At 41.2% G+C, this 16,751-nt stretch overlaps 1 protein-coding gene across 1 annotated transcript in view; it reads right to left on the reverse strand.

Annotated features, from left to right (window-relative positions):
* GRIN2C (glutamate ionotropic receptor NMDA type subunit 2C) overlaps positions 1 to 16,751 on the reverse strand; it is a 143,657-nt gene that overhangs the window by 101,659 nt on the left and 25,247 nt on the right. The window contains exons 2-8 of the mRNA XM_069752370.1: positions 10,175 to 10,761; positions 9,876 to 9,990; positions 9,585 to 9,796; positions 8,325 to 8,484; positions 6,175 to 6,328; positions 4,508 to 4,633; positions 3,407 to 3,636 (exon numbers count right to left, since the gene is read on the reverse strand). Coding sequence (XP_069608471.1) covers positions 3,407 to 3,636; positions 4,508 to 4,633; positions 6,175 to 6,328; positions 8,325 to 8,484; positions 9,585 to 9,796; positions 9,876 to 9,990; positions 10,175 to 10,761 — 1,584 coding nt within the window. The remainder of the gene's footprint in view (positions 1 to 3,406; positions 3,637 to 4,507; positions 4,634 to 6,174; positions 6,329 to 8,324; positions 8,485 to 9,584; positions 9,797 to 9,875; positions 9,991 to 10,174; positions 10,762 to 16,751) is intronic.

Below are 16,751 nucleotides of genomic sequence, written 5' to 3' on the forward strand. Positions count from 1 at the left end.
ATTTTACCGGAAAAAAAGAGCGCTACATGCTATGTTCAGCTTTTTTGAATCTGTGACCCAAGCCCCTAACATAACCTCCATTGCAGAAGTTTATTCAGCTCTTATGTTTAAAAAACCTAAGAAGTCTAATTTTTCCAGCCTTTTGTTATATGAGACCACCCATTCCATTTACTTATCTCATCAATATTATCACCCCAGTGCTCCTATACCCTTTATGCAATTTGACGAACAAAACTTCATAGTCAAGAGCAAGATTTACAAAGGACTTGTATTTGGGAAATCTACTATATACTGTAATTGTCTAAGGGTCACTTCCGTCTTTCTGTCCTTCTGTCTGTCACGGATATTCATTGGTCGTGGCCTCTGTCTGTCATGAAATCCAAGTTGCTGATTGGTCGTGGCAAAACGCCCACGACCATTGCCACGACCAATCAGCGACGGGCGCAGTCCAGCGGCAACATGGCCGCTCCTTCCTCCCCGCAGTCAGTGCCCGCTCCACACTCCCCTCCAGTCAGTGCTCACACAGGGTTAATGGCACTGCTAATGGACCGCGTTATGCCACGGTATAACGCACTCCATTAACGCTACTATTAACCCTGTGTGACCAACTTTTTTACTATTGATGCTGCCTATGCAGCCTCAATAGTAAAAAGATCAAATGTTAAAAATAATAAAAAAATAAAAAATCATCATATACTCACATTCCGGCGCCTTTCCCGCTCCTCGCGACGCTCCGGTGACCGCTCCATGCAAGCGGCAGGTTCCGGTGGCAAGGATGTAATGCGACAAGGACCTGCCATGATGTCACGGTCATGTGACCACGACGTCATCACAGGTCCTGCGAGAAAGACCTTCCATGACGTCACAGTCATGTGACCACGACGTCATCAAAGGTCCTGCGCCCATGCCAACCCTGAGACCGGAAGCTGCTGCATGCACCACACACAGGGCTAGGACTTCAATGGAGGGTGAGTATATGTTTATTTTTTATTTTAAGTCTGTATACTACATGGCTCTGTGCTGTATACTCCGTCGCTGTGCAATATACTACGTGGCTGGGCAATATACTATGTGACTGGGCAATATACTACGTGGCTGGGCAATATACTACATGGCTGGGCAATATACCACATGGCTGGGCAATATACTACATGGCTGGAAAATGTACTACGTGACTGGGCAATATACTAAGTGGCTGGGCAATATACTACGTGACTGGGCAATATACTACGTGGCTGGGCAATATACTACGTGACTGGGCAATACTCTACGTGACTGGGCAATATACTACGTGACTGGGCAATATACTACGTGGCTGGGCAATATACTACGTGGCTGGGCAATATACTACGAGGCTGGGCAATATACTACGTGGACATGCATATTCTAGAATACCCGATGCGTTCGAATCGGGCCACCATCTAGTACTATATATGAACCCTGTTTTTTTTTTTTTTAATCTCTTCTTCCTTAAATTTTGCTCTTGCGTCTATACTTCTTGTACTTTGTTATATTGAATTCAATTCAAACAGTATGACCTTGCCATTACTGTGACCTTGGTGTGTTACTTTACATTTATCAACATTAAATTTCATCTTCCTTTGCCCTGCACAGACTGCCAACTTATCAAGGTCTTTCTATGATATTTCATTTTCAAATTCATTTGCAATGTACTAAATCAAAAAAGGTACCCATGTCCAGGTTTCCACTTACCTCTCTGTAAAAATGTTACAGAGCTCTAAATCTCCTACTTTTCTTCACATGTCCAGATTAATCATAAAATGATGGCTGTCTGCACTCATCCTAGATGGAGCTTAAAGGAAATCTATCATCACATATACAGTCCCTAAACCATGACCATTGCGTTACACAGGGAAGATGCGTAAAGATGTAAAAAACAAAAGTACAGAAACATCAGCTCACCGGGTAGGGAAATATTTCTAAGTAGGGTGTGGTGCACAGCAGCCTCAGGCCAGTTCCTGAGGATGTGAAGCACGAAAAAGATGAAAAAATGCCAGCAAGCAACCGCAAAAATGCACAACATCACAATTTTATTATACTACCTAAAAATCCAAAAAGAAGTTTAAAAATACATACAAAAGATGAGACACCGGGTCTACGTGTTTCGAGATGATGATAGTCATCTCGAAACGCGTACACCAAGTGTCTCATCTTTTGTATGTATTTTTAAACTTCTTTTTGGATTTCTATGTAATACAATAATATTGTGATGGTTTCATCCATTCAATTTTGCGGTTGCTGACATTTTTGCTCCAGATTTGTAAAGATGCCACTGTGTGATATGACCAATGCAGTGTAAAGGAAAGTTCATGTTTTGAAGGGTCCGATGAGCCACCCCGATCTCTGCAAGAGTCATGCAGTCCTGACTTGAAATACAATTAGAGAAAAACTGGTTATGATTTTAAGAACCCTTGCGGTTTGAAATGCATCATCTTATCCATGAGACTTTAATAAGTTTTCTTGCTTTTCTATTTTTTCACCATGTGTTTAATGTTTTGAACTAAATAATATTTTTTATTCTTCTGGCATTGTTGAATTAAAGCTATTGCTTCTTCAGCATCAGTCCTGACTTGATTGATGCCTCACAGGCCGTGATACATTATTACTAGCTAGTTTTAGCGGCATTAAATGCATTAGCAGTGCCCCAATGAAGCTAAGGCCAGTATGCCTCACGATCCAGATGCTGTTAGGCAGCCTTCTACGTCTGCACATCGTACACAGTACCTCTTCACACTTCTGTCTTTCAGCTTCCGTCACAATCTGTCCATTTTTGAGAATGCAGGATCCTGCAAAAAAAGTTGCAGGATCCTGCATTTTCCCATAGACTTCTATTAGCGACGGATGGCCATCCGTTTCATCCGTCGTGCACTGGATCTGTCATGCGGAGAAAACGTTCAGAGGAACTTTTTTTTGCACGTCGGAAAATCGGTCAGCGACGCATCCTGCGCTGCCCGGCGTCAGCTATAATGGAAGCCTATGGACGCAGGATCCGTCGCTGACCGTCACACACTGGAATCCAGCGACGTATCACGTTTTTCCCCTCTGAGCAATCTCTCTCTCATCCCCGGACATTTGATTCCCTCAAATTTCTCCATTGAAATTGTGGCAACGTACGTCGATACGTCATTTTACTGCACAGCAGAAGACAGAAGTGTGAAAGAAGCCTAAGCTGTCAATCAGAGGTGCACAGAGCTCAGCATTAAATGATTTTATCACAACTACAGTAAGCAGCCCAGTGAGTGCTATATCGTTGGAATCAGGGTCTCTGCCCCTACAACATATTGCTCTCAGATGGGGTAGCAAAAACTTGGTAACAAATTTCCTTTCAACTAAAGTAAACTAATAAGCAGCATACTTAACTAGAAGAGATTGCGATGCCACTCACCTTCCTGTCACTTAGTCCAGACACTGTGTCTATATATTGTTCCTGGATCATAAATGCAGCAAGATTGGCTGTGTAACTAGCCAGGAATATTACAGCAAAGAATGCCCAGACCAGCACCATGATCTTACTGGTAGTACCACGGGGATTCTGTATAGGAACTGAATTATTAAACACCAGTGCCCACAGCAGCCATAAGGATTTCCCAATGGTGAAACTTGGACCTCCTATACCTGAAAAGACAAGTAAGAATGTTATCTCTCATTCCCTTTTATTCTATCCATCTCTTATCATTCTCAAACATCAGCTCCTGTCCTTTGCTGCACTTCAGAATAATTGATCTTTGTAGCTATCATTACTCACACTACTTTCCTTTCAATTCTTAAAGTCTCTAGTACCTAATTTTATGTGCACTATGTATATATAATTCTTATTATAAGAATAGGCATCTTCCTATTATCATACCTTATCCAGGCTTTAACAATTGCCTAAAATACTCATTTTTCAAAGGATAACCTTGAATAACTGAGGAATGTAGTCATCCTTAGCGAAGTTTGGAGCATATTCAGGCTCAGTGACTTTATTCAAATGAGTCTAGGATTATTTATTCATATTACTTATGTAGCTATTTATACTTGGAAGACCAAGAACATAACATATGGTTAAAATTGGCCTTATTTTAGTGGTAGAAATAAGGGCACCATTATTTATTCCCACGTACTTCTACTGAATGTACACAAGCATCATGTCCTTGGCTATTTAAGACAACCATTCAGCTCTTCCTGACAGCTTTTCGCACTCTTGCTCCTCCATAAACAGTTCCTGAACTCAATTAACATCGGGTCTTGTTCCATTTTTCTGTACATGATCTCTCTGGAACTGTTTTTAGTTTGAGAGCCAAATTAGGATATAAAACTAAGTGTCAAAGCACTTTAAAGTGGAAGAAAAAGTATATTTCTCTGTAATACTAAACAAGTATTCCTTATGACCAGATTTGACATTCATGGTTCCCATCCAACAGATGCATTTTCTTTTGTGTTTTTTTTTTTTTGGCTTTGTCTATTATAACTCTACGATAAATTTTAAAAGTTTTTTTCCTCTTACGTTTTCCATTGCTTAGATCTTGATCATATCCCATGGGGCTAAAATACTCAAAGATGAATACAGTCACTGCTACAACAGATAGACACATGACAAACATCATCATCCAGACTGCTGGGCTGTATGGTTCTGTAAAGAGAAGTAAATGTGAGACTCAATCTGTAGTCACACATCCGTGGGTCATAGTCAGTGATTCACAGACAGGTCATGGGTAGTGTTGAGCATTCCGATACCGCAAGTATCGGCCGATACTTGCGGTATCGGAATTCCGATACCGAGATCCGATACTTTTGTGGTATCGGGTATCGGTATCGGATCCATAGTGAGGTGTAAAATAAAGAATTAAAATAAAAAATATTGATATATTCACCTCTCCGGCGGCCCCTGGACATCACCGCGGGTAACCGGCAGGCTTCTTTGTTTAAAATGAGCGCGTTTAGGACCTGAGGAATGACGTCGCGGTCACATGAGCGGCACGCGACCAATCAGAAGCCGCGACGTCATTCCTCAGGTCCTAAATTCCTAGAATGAGCGCGTTTAGGACCTGAGGAATGACGTCGCGGCTTCTGATTGGTCGCGTGCCGCCCATGTGACCGCGACGCGACCAATCAGAAGCCGCGACGTCATTCTCAGGCACTAAACTCCTCATCCTAGGAATTTAGGACCTGAGGAATGACGTCGCGGCTTCTGATTGGTCACGTGCCGCCCATGTGACCGCGACGCGACCAATCAGAAGCCGCGACGTCATTCTCAGGCACTAAACTCCTCATTCTAGGAATTTAGGACCTGAGGAATGACGTCGTGGCTTCTGATTGGTCGCGTCGCGGTCACATGGGCGGCACGCGACCAATCAGAAGCCGCAACGTCATTCCTCAGGTCCTAAACGCGCTCATTTTAAAGGTGAATATATCAATATTTTTTATTTTAATTCTTTATTTTACACATTAATATGGATCCCAGGGCCTGAAGGAGAGTTTCCTCTCCTTCAGACCCTGGGAACCATCAGAATACCTTCCGATACTTGGTGTCCCATTGACTTGTATTGGTATCGGATATCGGTATCGGCGATATCCGATACTTTTCGGGTATCGGCCGATACTATCCGATACCGATACTTTCAAGTATCGGACAGTATCGCTCAATACTAATCATGGGTCTTCTGACCCGAATTTAACAGCCTCGTCATAGACATATATGAGGTTGTCAAGTTCGGGTCAGGAGAGCCACGGTCAGTCCATGCTTCATGGTGCATACTCATACCGTGACACATGGATGCGTATGGACCGTTCATTTAAGTGAACAAAGTCCAGTCTACAAACTTTTAATACATAATAGACTTATTATAGACAGCTGACCAACAATAAGATTAGCCAATTTGGATGTTTCGGGTTGTCATTATGAAGAGAAAACACAGTAGTTTGACAATAAATGGCTTCACTCAACCACTAACTATGAGTGGAGAAAAAGTTTTGGTGTTATCATTCATATTCTCTGAAGAAAGGCCAAGACAGCAAAAATTCTGCCAGGGTATGTAAACTTTTGAGCACATCTTTATTTCAAGAGATCCCAGTATTTGAAGTATTTTGAAGTCTACTAGTGTTACTACTGTGTTACTACTATTGTTACTACTGTGTTGCTACAGAGCTTTAGTGATGCTCTACAGATCTCACCTAGAAAAGCAGAGGGGGACACAGTTCCATTGCTTCGTGATACTAGAACGCTGATTCCAGTCTCCACAAAGGGAACTGAGAAATCCACAATCTCTGAACGTTCTTCATTTATGGTTAGAGACCCAATAGCAAGGTGAGCACGCTGGTAATAAACCTGAGCAGGCATGGAGAGAAAAATAAATAAGCCAGGATAAGTAAAGTGATAAGGAAGGGGATTAAAATGCAAGTGCCCTTACTTGCCCCCACCCCCTTCACAACATGAACTGTTATGTTTTGTAGTATAAATTAATGTTATAATATTTAAAAATGTATTTTACTGTTTATGCCATGTATCCATACAGTCAGAGCATCACAAAGAAAGGTTGAGGAACATTGTCTCATTGGTGTTGTTATTATTGTATTGATGACAAGAGGAATATTAATAATATGCTGAAAGAAAATGGGGTGTCAGAGAAGGAGGCTATTACTTTTGTGCCTTGGGTCTGACTTAATGGTGGGCATTGCAATATCTGGAAAGTTGTGCCAAAGTGTCTGTAGGTAGATTTGAGATGCATCCACATAACCATGTGTGTTTTGTGTCTAAGACATGGAATGCACAATAGGTCACTACTTGAAAGACACGTAGACAGACGCTGTGGGGCTGTCTGATCAAGGTGTCAATAAGACGGAATGAAAAATAGAGCACTTAAGAGTAGTCACTCAGGAAGAGCTGCAGAGCATGGTTTGTTTAAGAGACTGTTGCAAAGAGTCAGTGTGTGCTCTCCGTGAAAATTATTAATGACCCAACAAGTTCAGCATCTTATCAGGACAGGTTAAATAAGGGCCTTATCAAAGGCCTTTAAAAATTGCAAGAGTGTGTTGGGTGTGTTTGGAGGAATGGTATCTTCAGGTTACAGGGTGGGTGAGTTGCATCCATTTAACCTTGTGAGTTTGGTGCCTCTGTAGAGTGCACACAGCAACCACATAAAAGAAAGTGTGATTGCGCTGAGACCTGTCTGCACCAAGGAACCGGTCAGTAGGCAGTGAGCAGTAGATAGGGGAGTGACCAAAGACTGAAGAGAAATACTAGCCTGTCTGACCAAGGTGTGAGAGCAGTGTGAAAAAGCATTCAGAGATTGAGAAAGAGCTGCGGAGGCTGGTGAGTCATGAAGGCTGTTGTATGGAGCTAGTGGGTCTATTATCCAAGAGCATAAATAAAGTCCAAACGAATTTAGCACCTTTTATTAAGATAGGTCACCCGAGTAACTGATGAAAGTCCATTAAAGTTTGTGACATGAGTGGACTGTGTTTGGAGACAATGTGTTGACCGGAGACCGAGACCAGAGACTTACCGAAGAGGATATTGCAAGTAGCCTCTTCAGAGAGGAAAAGGACAGGAACTCTAGTGCCACCTATTGGAAGTAGCAATAAGTCGAGCCTTGCCACATGACTTAGGATAATTAGCCAAACCTGAAACTTCATTTGCAGACACATGTGTTTTCTTCTTTTCAGTGCAAAGCAGGAGAGTTGATTTGGGTGAGTGAGAGGTCTCTCTGACATGGCATCTACTTACACCAACCTGGAGAGCGCCACCGGGTAGGGTGAAATTTTACTGTTTAGACCCCATGATGGAGGATGAGCATCCGTATCTCAATTTAAGGATTGTTGGCTTTGTAAGAAAAGACTGTTATCTGCTAAATACAACGTGAATGGCATATAAGCCACACACACAAATATGAATGGTCAGACGTGCTATGGAAATCAGAAATGGCCCAAATTTCACAGATCCCACCCATGGGTATCCGGGTCTCGAAATACAAATAGCTGGTGCAACACTGAGAAAATCACCTAGTCAGGATAAGCTTTTCTTAGATCCATAGCAACAATGAAGTTTCAAGCAAGAGCTATGAGCCATATTGGGCATGACCTGACACCAGGCCTCGATCAGGAACTGTGTAATAAGGAACTTTTCTTCCTTAGAGAATATAACCACAGCACTTTGTACCACTTAAAGGGCATCAACAGACAAACCACCTGGGCCTCATTATAAGGGAATAAAAAATATTGCCTTTTCGCACCAAATGGGTTTTGTTTGAACTCCCACCCCTCAGATATAGTATAGATATAGTAAATGAACGAAACATTAAAAAGAAAAATTCTAGCCGGCTCACCTCGCCAATCATTCCATTCCACACGCCGCGCACAAGTTTGCCATGCTTGCCATTTGTCACAAGGTAAAGATCATACGAGAACTTAACTGTACGTGCCAACTTCTTCAAGATGTCAATACAGAAGCCTTTACAGCACAGCTTGGAGTAAGGTTCACCTGAACTGCTAGGGTATAATAGGTAAGAACTCTGTGAGTGATGTTAACTTTTACAAAAAAAGAAGCATATAGTAAGCATATAGTAAGGTCCTACTCACTCTGTTTTTCTGCAGTGCGTCTTGGGGTTCCATATGAAAGGATAGCTGGCATGACAATGGGTTGGAGGGAGGTGGTGTTAACATCGGGCAATTGGTGGGCCAGGGATTAGGTGTTTATATGGACATGAAGGGGAAGGGTTTATCATTATCCCGCTCATCAGTGAAAGTCCCGCCCTCCTCAAAGTACTAATAGTAGGGATTGATTATAGTTTGGGACAATTTCGGGTCATGGTGGCTATTGTCAGTTAGAGGTCCTTGAATTTGGTTCTAAATTTGTCTGGAGGATTCATTAGGATATGGATTCCTCAATTGGAAAAGAAGGTCTTTGGTCTGGTGATTTTGAGGGGACTTATAGCAATGGAATGTCGGGTCCCTGGAAGTTTAAATGTAGACTGGAACCCTTTGAGTTTGGTGCTCCCAAGCCAGTGGGGTATTGGCTGGGAGTAATTATGGTTTATGTTTTTGGTTATCAGTATATTTTGGTGCTTCAAGGACCCTACCATTATGATGTATTAAAAGTCTGAATTTATTATATGTTTGTTTAAATAAAGGCTCTGTGGCCAAATTATCCAAACTCCTGTGTTATTTTTTATTTTTTGCTCGCAAAATAGTTGTAAGGATGGTGGGAGGGGGGGTTTGGAGTGAGGAATAATAGGGACTGATAATGCAGATATTTCACCGGAGGATTGACATTACCAGTGTCATAATTCTCTGAACATTTCCATTTTCTGTCTGCTGTGTTTCTGTGCCAGTCATTTTCAGAGAAAAAACACAAATGGATTGGAGGTCATTTGAACTACGGTCGTGTCATGGTATTTTATACCGCTATTAGCGGTTCTCCCTAAAAATGTGATTCAGATGGAACCCCCGGATTCACTGCAGTAGCACAGTGTGGACAGGGCCTATATGAAATAAACACTAGAATAAATTTTATAAATAGTTATCCTAAGTCATTATTTTTTACTTGCCCTACGTACTGAAGCTTTTTGTTGACTGATCCCCTTTACCTCAATGTCAGGTTGCTTTGCTTACGGCAAGGCACTGTGTTCCGCACGCAGTCTCCTGTGATTGGATCTGTGTTTTCAACAATAACAAAAGGTCTCTCTTCTAAGGTGGCCACAGTTAGATGACGAGTATCTGATACAAGCTGATGACCACTGCCATATCGCGGCCATACTGGATACTTCATACGTATTATACCATGTTCCCACCTGCCAACCTAGAGAAGAGGGACAGATTTTTATTAACTGTGAATATTTCTTGCAATATTTAGCACAAAATGTAGAAAGGGGAATTACCTCCTCCCATACCCTTTGCGGTGTCAATGTAATGACCAGCATGGATGGGTTTAGTAGAAATCCCTTGGTATTGAATGATAGGTCCCTCTCCTGCCACACTATATTCAGCATATGCCTAAAAGATGGTATCAATTTTAGGACATAAAAGTGTTTAAATTGAGAAAGACAATAAAGGCCAAGAAAAAAATGCAGAAAATAAAATATGACCTCCTGGCAAATCAAACAATTCTAATAAAACGCTGAAAGAGTGAATTTAACGTATCTGGTCAACTATGATATTTCTTTAACATGTACATTACCTATACAAAGTGTCATTTCCTTGCATCTGTCCTGGTGTCAAACAGGTTCCTCCAGGATTGGACAGCTCACCATGTTTCAGCAAATAGTTCCTTGCTGCTGCAGCAATTACTGCTATTCCATCCCGAACCTTTTGCCGTAGGCTTCTTCGCCAACCATCAGTTACTACACTCACAAGTCCAACAGGGAAGAATTCGGCAGGGTGTTCTGGAGAACCAATTGTAAAACTTGGTACAATCCAGATATAGTCTGGTCCAAGAAGTCCAGCTTCACCAGCAATAGGGAAAAGTTCCTCAGCCTCTTCTCTGGAGCAAAATAGTAGAAGCACAGGAGCAGAAATTTGTCGGAGAACTCTTTGGGTCCCCCTCGGACCAGTTCCTGGCTCTAATATAAGTTCATCTTGAGGGCCCCAACCTGGTTGAATAGACTCACACAAAACTCTTACTGTCTTCAGGAATAAGCGGTGACCAGGATAATGACTTGTGATGACAGAAAATGGACCAAGGTCATATTCCTCCAACACTTTGAAGATGACAATGAGCTGCTGTTCCAGTGAGGCTGCCATCTGCAAGAAGGAAGATCTCGGCTCCTGAGAAGATAATGAAATTTTATTTAACTTTTATATGGGTGCAAAACAATGCAAATAATGAAACAGCTAATATTGTAACATTTGTCATTTTAAAAGGAGTGTAACGATTGCAATTGCAGAAGGTGCGACTGCAACCAGGTCCATGAGGTCAGGAGGCCCACCAATACCATCCCAGTTTCCAACTGCATGAGTCAATTGGACGTACATCCAGCTGAAATGTAGCGCAACGAACCATCAGATCCCTGTACTACAATAGTTATAGAGGCTGCTGGCCTATCAGAAACCAGCAGTTGACGTTGGAGTGCTCGTTGCGTGGCATGCGCCGCCGTCTCTCCCTGTGCTGGCTATGGAGGAGGAAGAGGGCACTGCTGAGCATGGAAAAACAGAACAATCATTTATTCTTTTGTGGCTAAATGTGTTTGAGGAAAGTGCCAGGACGGGGAGCATTATTACAGGAAGGGGCCATGGATGGGGGACATTATTATAGGATTGCTGCCAGGATGAGGGATATTTTTACAGGATGGGACCAGGACGGGGGCTATTATTACAGAATGGACATCATTATGAGGAATATTACAGGCTGGGGGACATTAATACAGGAATGGGGCAGAATGAAGGACGTTATTACAGGAAGTGGTCCAGAATAGGGGACGTGACTACAGGAAGGTGCCAGGATTAGGGACATTATTACAGGATAGGGGCCATTATTACTGGATGGGGGCCATTATTACAGGATGGACACCAGTATGAGGGACTTTATTACAAGAAGGGGCTAGGATGTGGTACATTATTACAGGATAAGGGACATTATTACAGGACAGGGTACATTATTACAGAATGGATGCCAGGATAGGGGACATTATTACAGGATGGGGGACATTATTACAGGATGAGGTACTTTATTACAGGAAGGGGCATAGATAGGGACCTTATTATGTTAAAGGGCTAGGATGCGGGACATTATTACAGAAAGAGGAAAGTATGGGAGACATTATTACAGGAAGGAGCCAGGATGGAGGACATTATTACAGGATGAGGGCTAGGATGGGGGACGTTATTACAGAATAGGGGATATTATTAATGGATGGGAGACATTATTACATGATGAGAGACATTATTATAGGAAGGGGCCAGGATGGGGACCTTATTACATGAATGGGATAGATGAGGGACCTTAGAACAGAATGGAGGACATTATTACAGAAAGGGGCCAGAATGGGGGATATTATTACAGGATTGGGACATTTCAGGAAGTCGCTCAGGAAGTGGGACATTATTACAGGAAGGGCCCAAGATGGGAGATATTATTACAAGATGGGTACATTATTACAGGAAGGGGGATATTATAGGACAGAGAACATTATTACAGGATGGAGTACATAACTACATGATAGGGACCAGGACAGAGGACATCATTACAGGGGCCCATAAATCTGACCAACATAATGCTGTGTACCCCTGTTTAATTTTTGCATTGTTGCCCATAAGTCTCTAGTTACACCACTGCATGTTACATATTATTTTATAAAAGAGAACAAGTTATATATAAAAATACAGCAGGTGTTAGCCAAAGTCAGTGAAACAATTATAAAACTTTTGCTGCCAAGTAACCCTAATTTCCATATACTGCGATTTGGAGAGAAAATTAAAAATGCTGAAAGACAGAAGTAGATGCGTCATCAGCTGTGAAACTACTTGTTTCCTTTGATTTCTTCAAAGCTGCTACTCTCCATAAGCAGAAATAAACTCACTAATTAAATACAAACAGATTAAGTTCAGCATTGTGAACAACACTGACACGCAGGTATAGGGATATTTAGTACAGGTGCCCAAAAACTCAGAAAATGTATTATTTAAGTCTGTTAAAGTCGCGGAAAGAATAACTGGGTGGTCGCCAGGGTCCAGTGCAGTAAGGAGAATCACGTCCGCACTAATGAATTGAAGCATCTATAAATATGACATGATGAGAGATGCGGGTTTCTGTGAGCTCCTTGCAAAGTGAAGCTATTTCATTGGGAGTAATGGAGGAAAAATCTAGTAACAGATCACGAATGTATATTAAAGAATAGTTAACTACTGGGTAATTAGGCATAAAGGCTTAACAGGGGCCCTACCACCAAAAAACCTTGCATATACAGAAGAGGGGTCCATATACTAAAGACAAAACTTGTCCTTTCTACATTAATATGTAGTTAATCCAACTCACAGCCCATTCTGGTTAAAAACTTTAATTTGGAACACACAGATAAATCACAAATTCCACATACTGGCTAACGCGTTTCAAACTAATTTTCTTCACGGCTTAACTGAAACATGTTTCAACGCTAATTTTATGCTCTTGTAAAACTTAAAACTAACAAAAACATCCCCTGAAAATATTGCTTTTATTAAATCATTTAAAAGATTAAGTCCCCAAGAAAAAAAAACAAGTTTATAGGTACAATGCTAAAATGTGACATAAAAAGTGTCTATTCCATTAAACCAATAGATAAAAGGTACTGAAGATCAATGGCCCGTACATACCCTAGCTGTAATCCTACCTAAAGGCAGAGGTTGGCACACTAGTTGAAAATCACAAATCAACGCTATCTGTCCCTGGATCAACACTGGTATAGATGGAGGCCATCTCTAACAGTGCAAGAAGAAAAATGGATGCTTGCAAAGTAGGAATATCAGGAATATTCAAACTTCAACGTAATCCAAGAGATTAGATATACAGCTCACTGTGGGTAAAAGACACGGACACCACCAGATAGTACACTATGTGTCCCCTGTCTTCAATGTAGTCTAATCATGAAGGTCTCCGACCTAATAAAATGTTCAACTGGTGCCCCCAATAGGCACAGTCCATCCATACGCCAATCCTATAGAGCAGGGAAGACTGGAGACAGGATATAATAAAATGTGATATTATATCACAGACCTATAAAGGCCAATAGAGCTCGCAGGATAAATAAACAAAACATGTGATTATGATAATAAATAATCCACATCGTATATTCTAAAAAATCGTTCCTTTATTATTATATCAACATGTATCGAGGTACTCATCTGTCCACATGTATATTTTAACGTGTTTCCCAGCCGGATAATGGTTCCTCAAGAGATCTAGGAATGAAGGATTTGAGAAGATATCCTATCCTGCTGGTTTTGTGAGCACACACCTTTACCTATTAGTTTACTGGATTGTACACCTTTTATGTCACATTTTAGCATTGCACCTATACACTGTTTTCTTTTGTTGGGTACTTTATCTTTTAAATGCTTTAAAAAAAATGATCCAGGCTGTGTCTCCAGCACTGCTCCTGTGATTTTATATAGGTTTCAGCTGTGATGTCACGTCAATAATGCTGCAGCCAATTACTGAGCTCATATGATTTTGTAGAAGGCACAAGTTCAGTGCTTGGCTGCATTGCTGTTGATGTGATGTCATGTTTGCAGCCAAGCAACAGAGGCTGGGGCAGAGCTGGAGACACTGTACAGGACCAGGGGAGGGTAAGTAAAGTGCAATAGTTTTTTTTTTTAAATATGCTTATATTGTAAGTACGGTAATGAGGTCGTGACCCGAGAAAGTAAAATTTAAACGCCTTTATTTGCCAATTTATGACAGAAATTCAAACTTTTATCATCCGGATCACAGCCAGATCGTCCATACGTCCATATGCAATCCGCTGCCGTTGGCTACAGCACCACTGTATAACTCGTGGGTGCGGCAATGGCCGGCATCACACTAGAGAGTTTTACGGATGTATGAGAGGCACAAAAACTACGCATTGCACACGCACCAATGATTCTCTATGGGGCCGCTCCTATCTGCCATATATTTCGCAGCCGTATTTTACGAGCTGAAAAAAATCACAGCATGCTGCGTTTGTCAGCGTATTGTGCAAAAAATCTGACAATGAAAGTCAATGGGGCAAAAAAAATACGGATTACACACGGACCATCAGTGTGACTTGAGAGAAATACGCAGCGGTGTTCTATAGAAAAGCCGGCAATTCAGTGTGGTGTACAGTAAAATCACACTGACAGGTTAGAATAGAATAGATAGAATAAATGTCTACACATAGTGTATATATATATATATATATATATATATATATGTCAGTGAGACACATATATATATTTATATTTAATGCAGAGCTAGATTACTTAAAAGCCAGTAATTCAATTGCCGGCTTTTGCTATCTCCTTATCAGACCTGACAGGATATGAGACATGGTTTACATACAGTAAACCATTTCATATTACTTATTTTTTACATATTCCTTATTACTAATGTTAGAAGTGTCTGTGTGCAAAGTTTGGGGGCTCTAGGTGTTAAAATAAAGGGTTAAATCACAGAATTTTTCTGAATATTTTCCCACGCTAGAGTTCATATAAGTTTATGCCAGCAGGGGGCGCATCACCGCAAGTCTAGGTAGCTACTGTTCCCTGCATTTCATTCATTTCCCATTTTTTACAACCAGGAGCAACAGCTGCATTAGCAGGCTTCTGGTTGTAAATGTATTTAACCCCTTCAGATGGATTTACAGCGTGGGACATGACAGTACAACGGACAGGTATAGGATATTGTTGGTTTTTTACTTTATTTTTTTTACACAACGAGGGTCTTCAGGTGGAATAAGTGTACAATAAAGATTTTAAAACCCCATGTGTGTATTTATTTCATTAAAATACTTTATTCATAATGTGTGCGTGTGTATTATTAACCTTTTACTACTATTGGATTAATAAAGGATAGGTGTCTTTTTGACATCTCTCCCATTATTAACCAGGCTTAATGTCACCTTACATTAGCAAGGTGACATTAACCCTTTATTACCCCATATCCCACCGCTACAGGGGAGTGTGAAGAGAGAGGCTAAGTGCCAGAATAGCCGCATCTTACAGATGTGCCTTTTCTGGGGTGGCTGGGGGCAGATGTTTTTGCTGGGGGCAATTTTGCTGTTATTGCTGGGGGCAATAACCATGGTCCCTCTATAGGCTATTACTATCTGCCCTCAGTCACTGGCTTTCCTACTCAGGTGGAGAAAATTGCGTGGGAGCCAACACCATTTTTTCCCGTGATTTAACCCTTTATTTTAACACCTAGAGCCCCCAAAATTTGCACACAGGCACTTATAACATTAGTAATGAGGAATATGTAAAAAAAATAAGGGATATGAAATGGTTTACTGTATGTAAACCATGTCTCATATCCTGTCTGGTTTGATAAGGAGATAGCAAAAGCCGGCAATTGAATTACCGGCTTTTAAGCAATCTAGCGCTGTATTAAATATAAATATATATATATGTGTCTCACTAAAACATACAGTCATGGCCAAAAGTATTGACACCCCTGTAATTCTGTCAGATAATACTCAGTTTCTTCCTGAAAATGATTGCAAACACAAATTATTTGGTATTATCTTCATTTAATTTGTCTTAAATGAAAAAACACAAAAGAGAATGAAGCAAAAAGCAAAACATTGATCATTTCACACAAAACTCCAAAAATGGGCCAGACAAAAGTATTGGCACCCTCAGCCTATTACTTGGTTGCACAACCTTTAGCCAAAATAACTGCGACCAACCGCTTCCGGTAACCATCAATGAGTTTCTTACAATGCTCTGCTGGAATTTTAGACCATTCTTCTTTGGCAAACTGCTCCAGGTCCCTGATATTTGAAGGGTGCCTTCTCCAAACTGACATTTTTAGATCTCTCCACAGGTGTTCTATGGGATTCAGGTCTGGACTCATTGCTGGCCACCTTAGAAGTCTCCAGTGCTTTCTCTCACACCATTTTCTAGTGCTTTTTGAAGTGTGTTTTGGGTCATTGTCCTGCTGGAAGACCCATGACCTCTGAGGGAGACCCAGTTTTCTCACACTGGGCCCTACATTATGCTGCAAAATTTGTTGGTAGTCTTCAGACTTCATAACGCCATGCACACGGTCAAGCAGTCCAGTGCCAGAGGCAGCAAAGCAACCCCAAAACGCAGAGGTTGCA

Source organism: Ranitomeya imitator, chromosome 2 (genome assembly GCF_032444005.1).
Source record: "Ranitomeya imitator isolate aRanImi1 chromosome 2, aRanImi1.pri, whole genome shotgun sequence".
Lineage (NCBI taxonomy): Eukaryota > Metazoa > Chordata > Amphibia > Anura > Dendrobatidae > Ranitomeya > Ranitomeya imitator.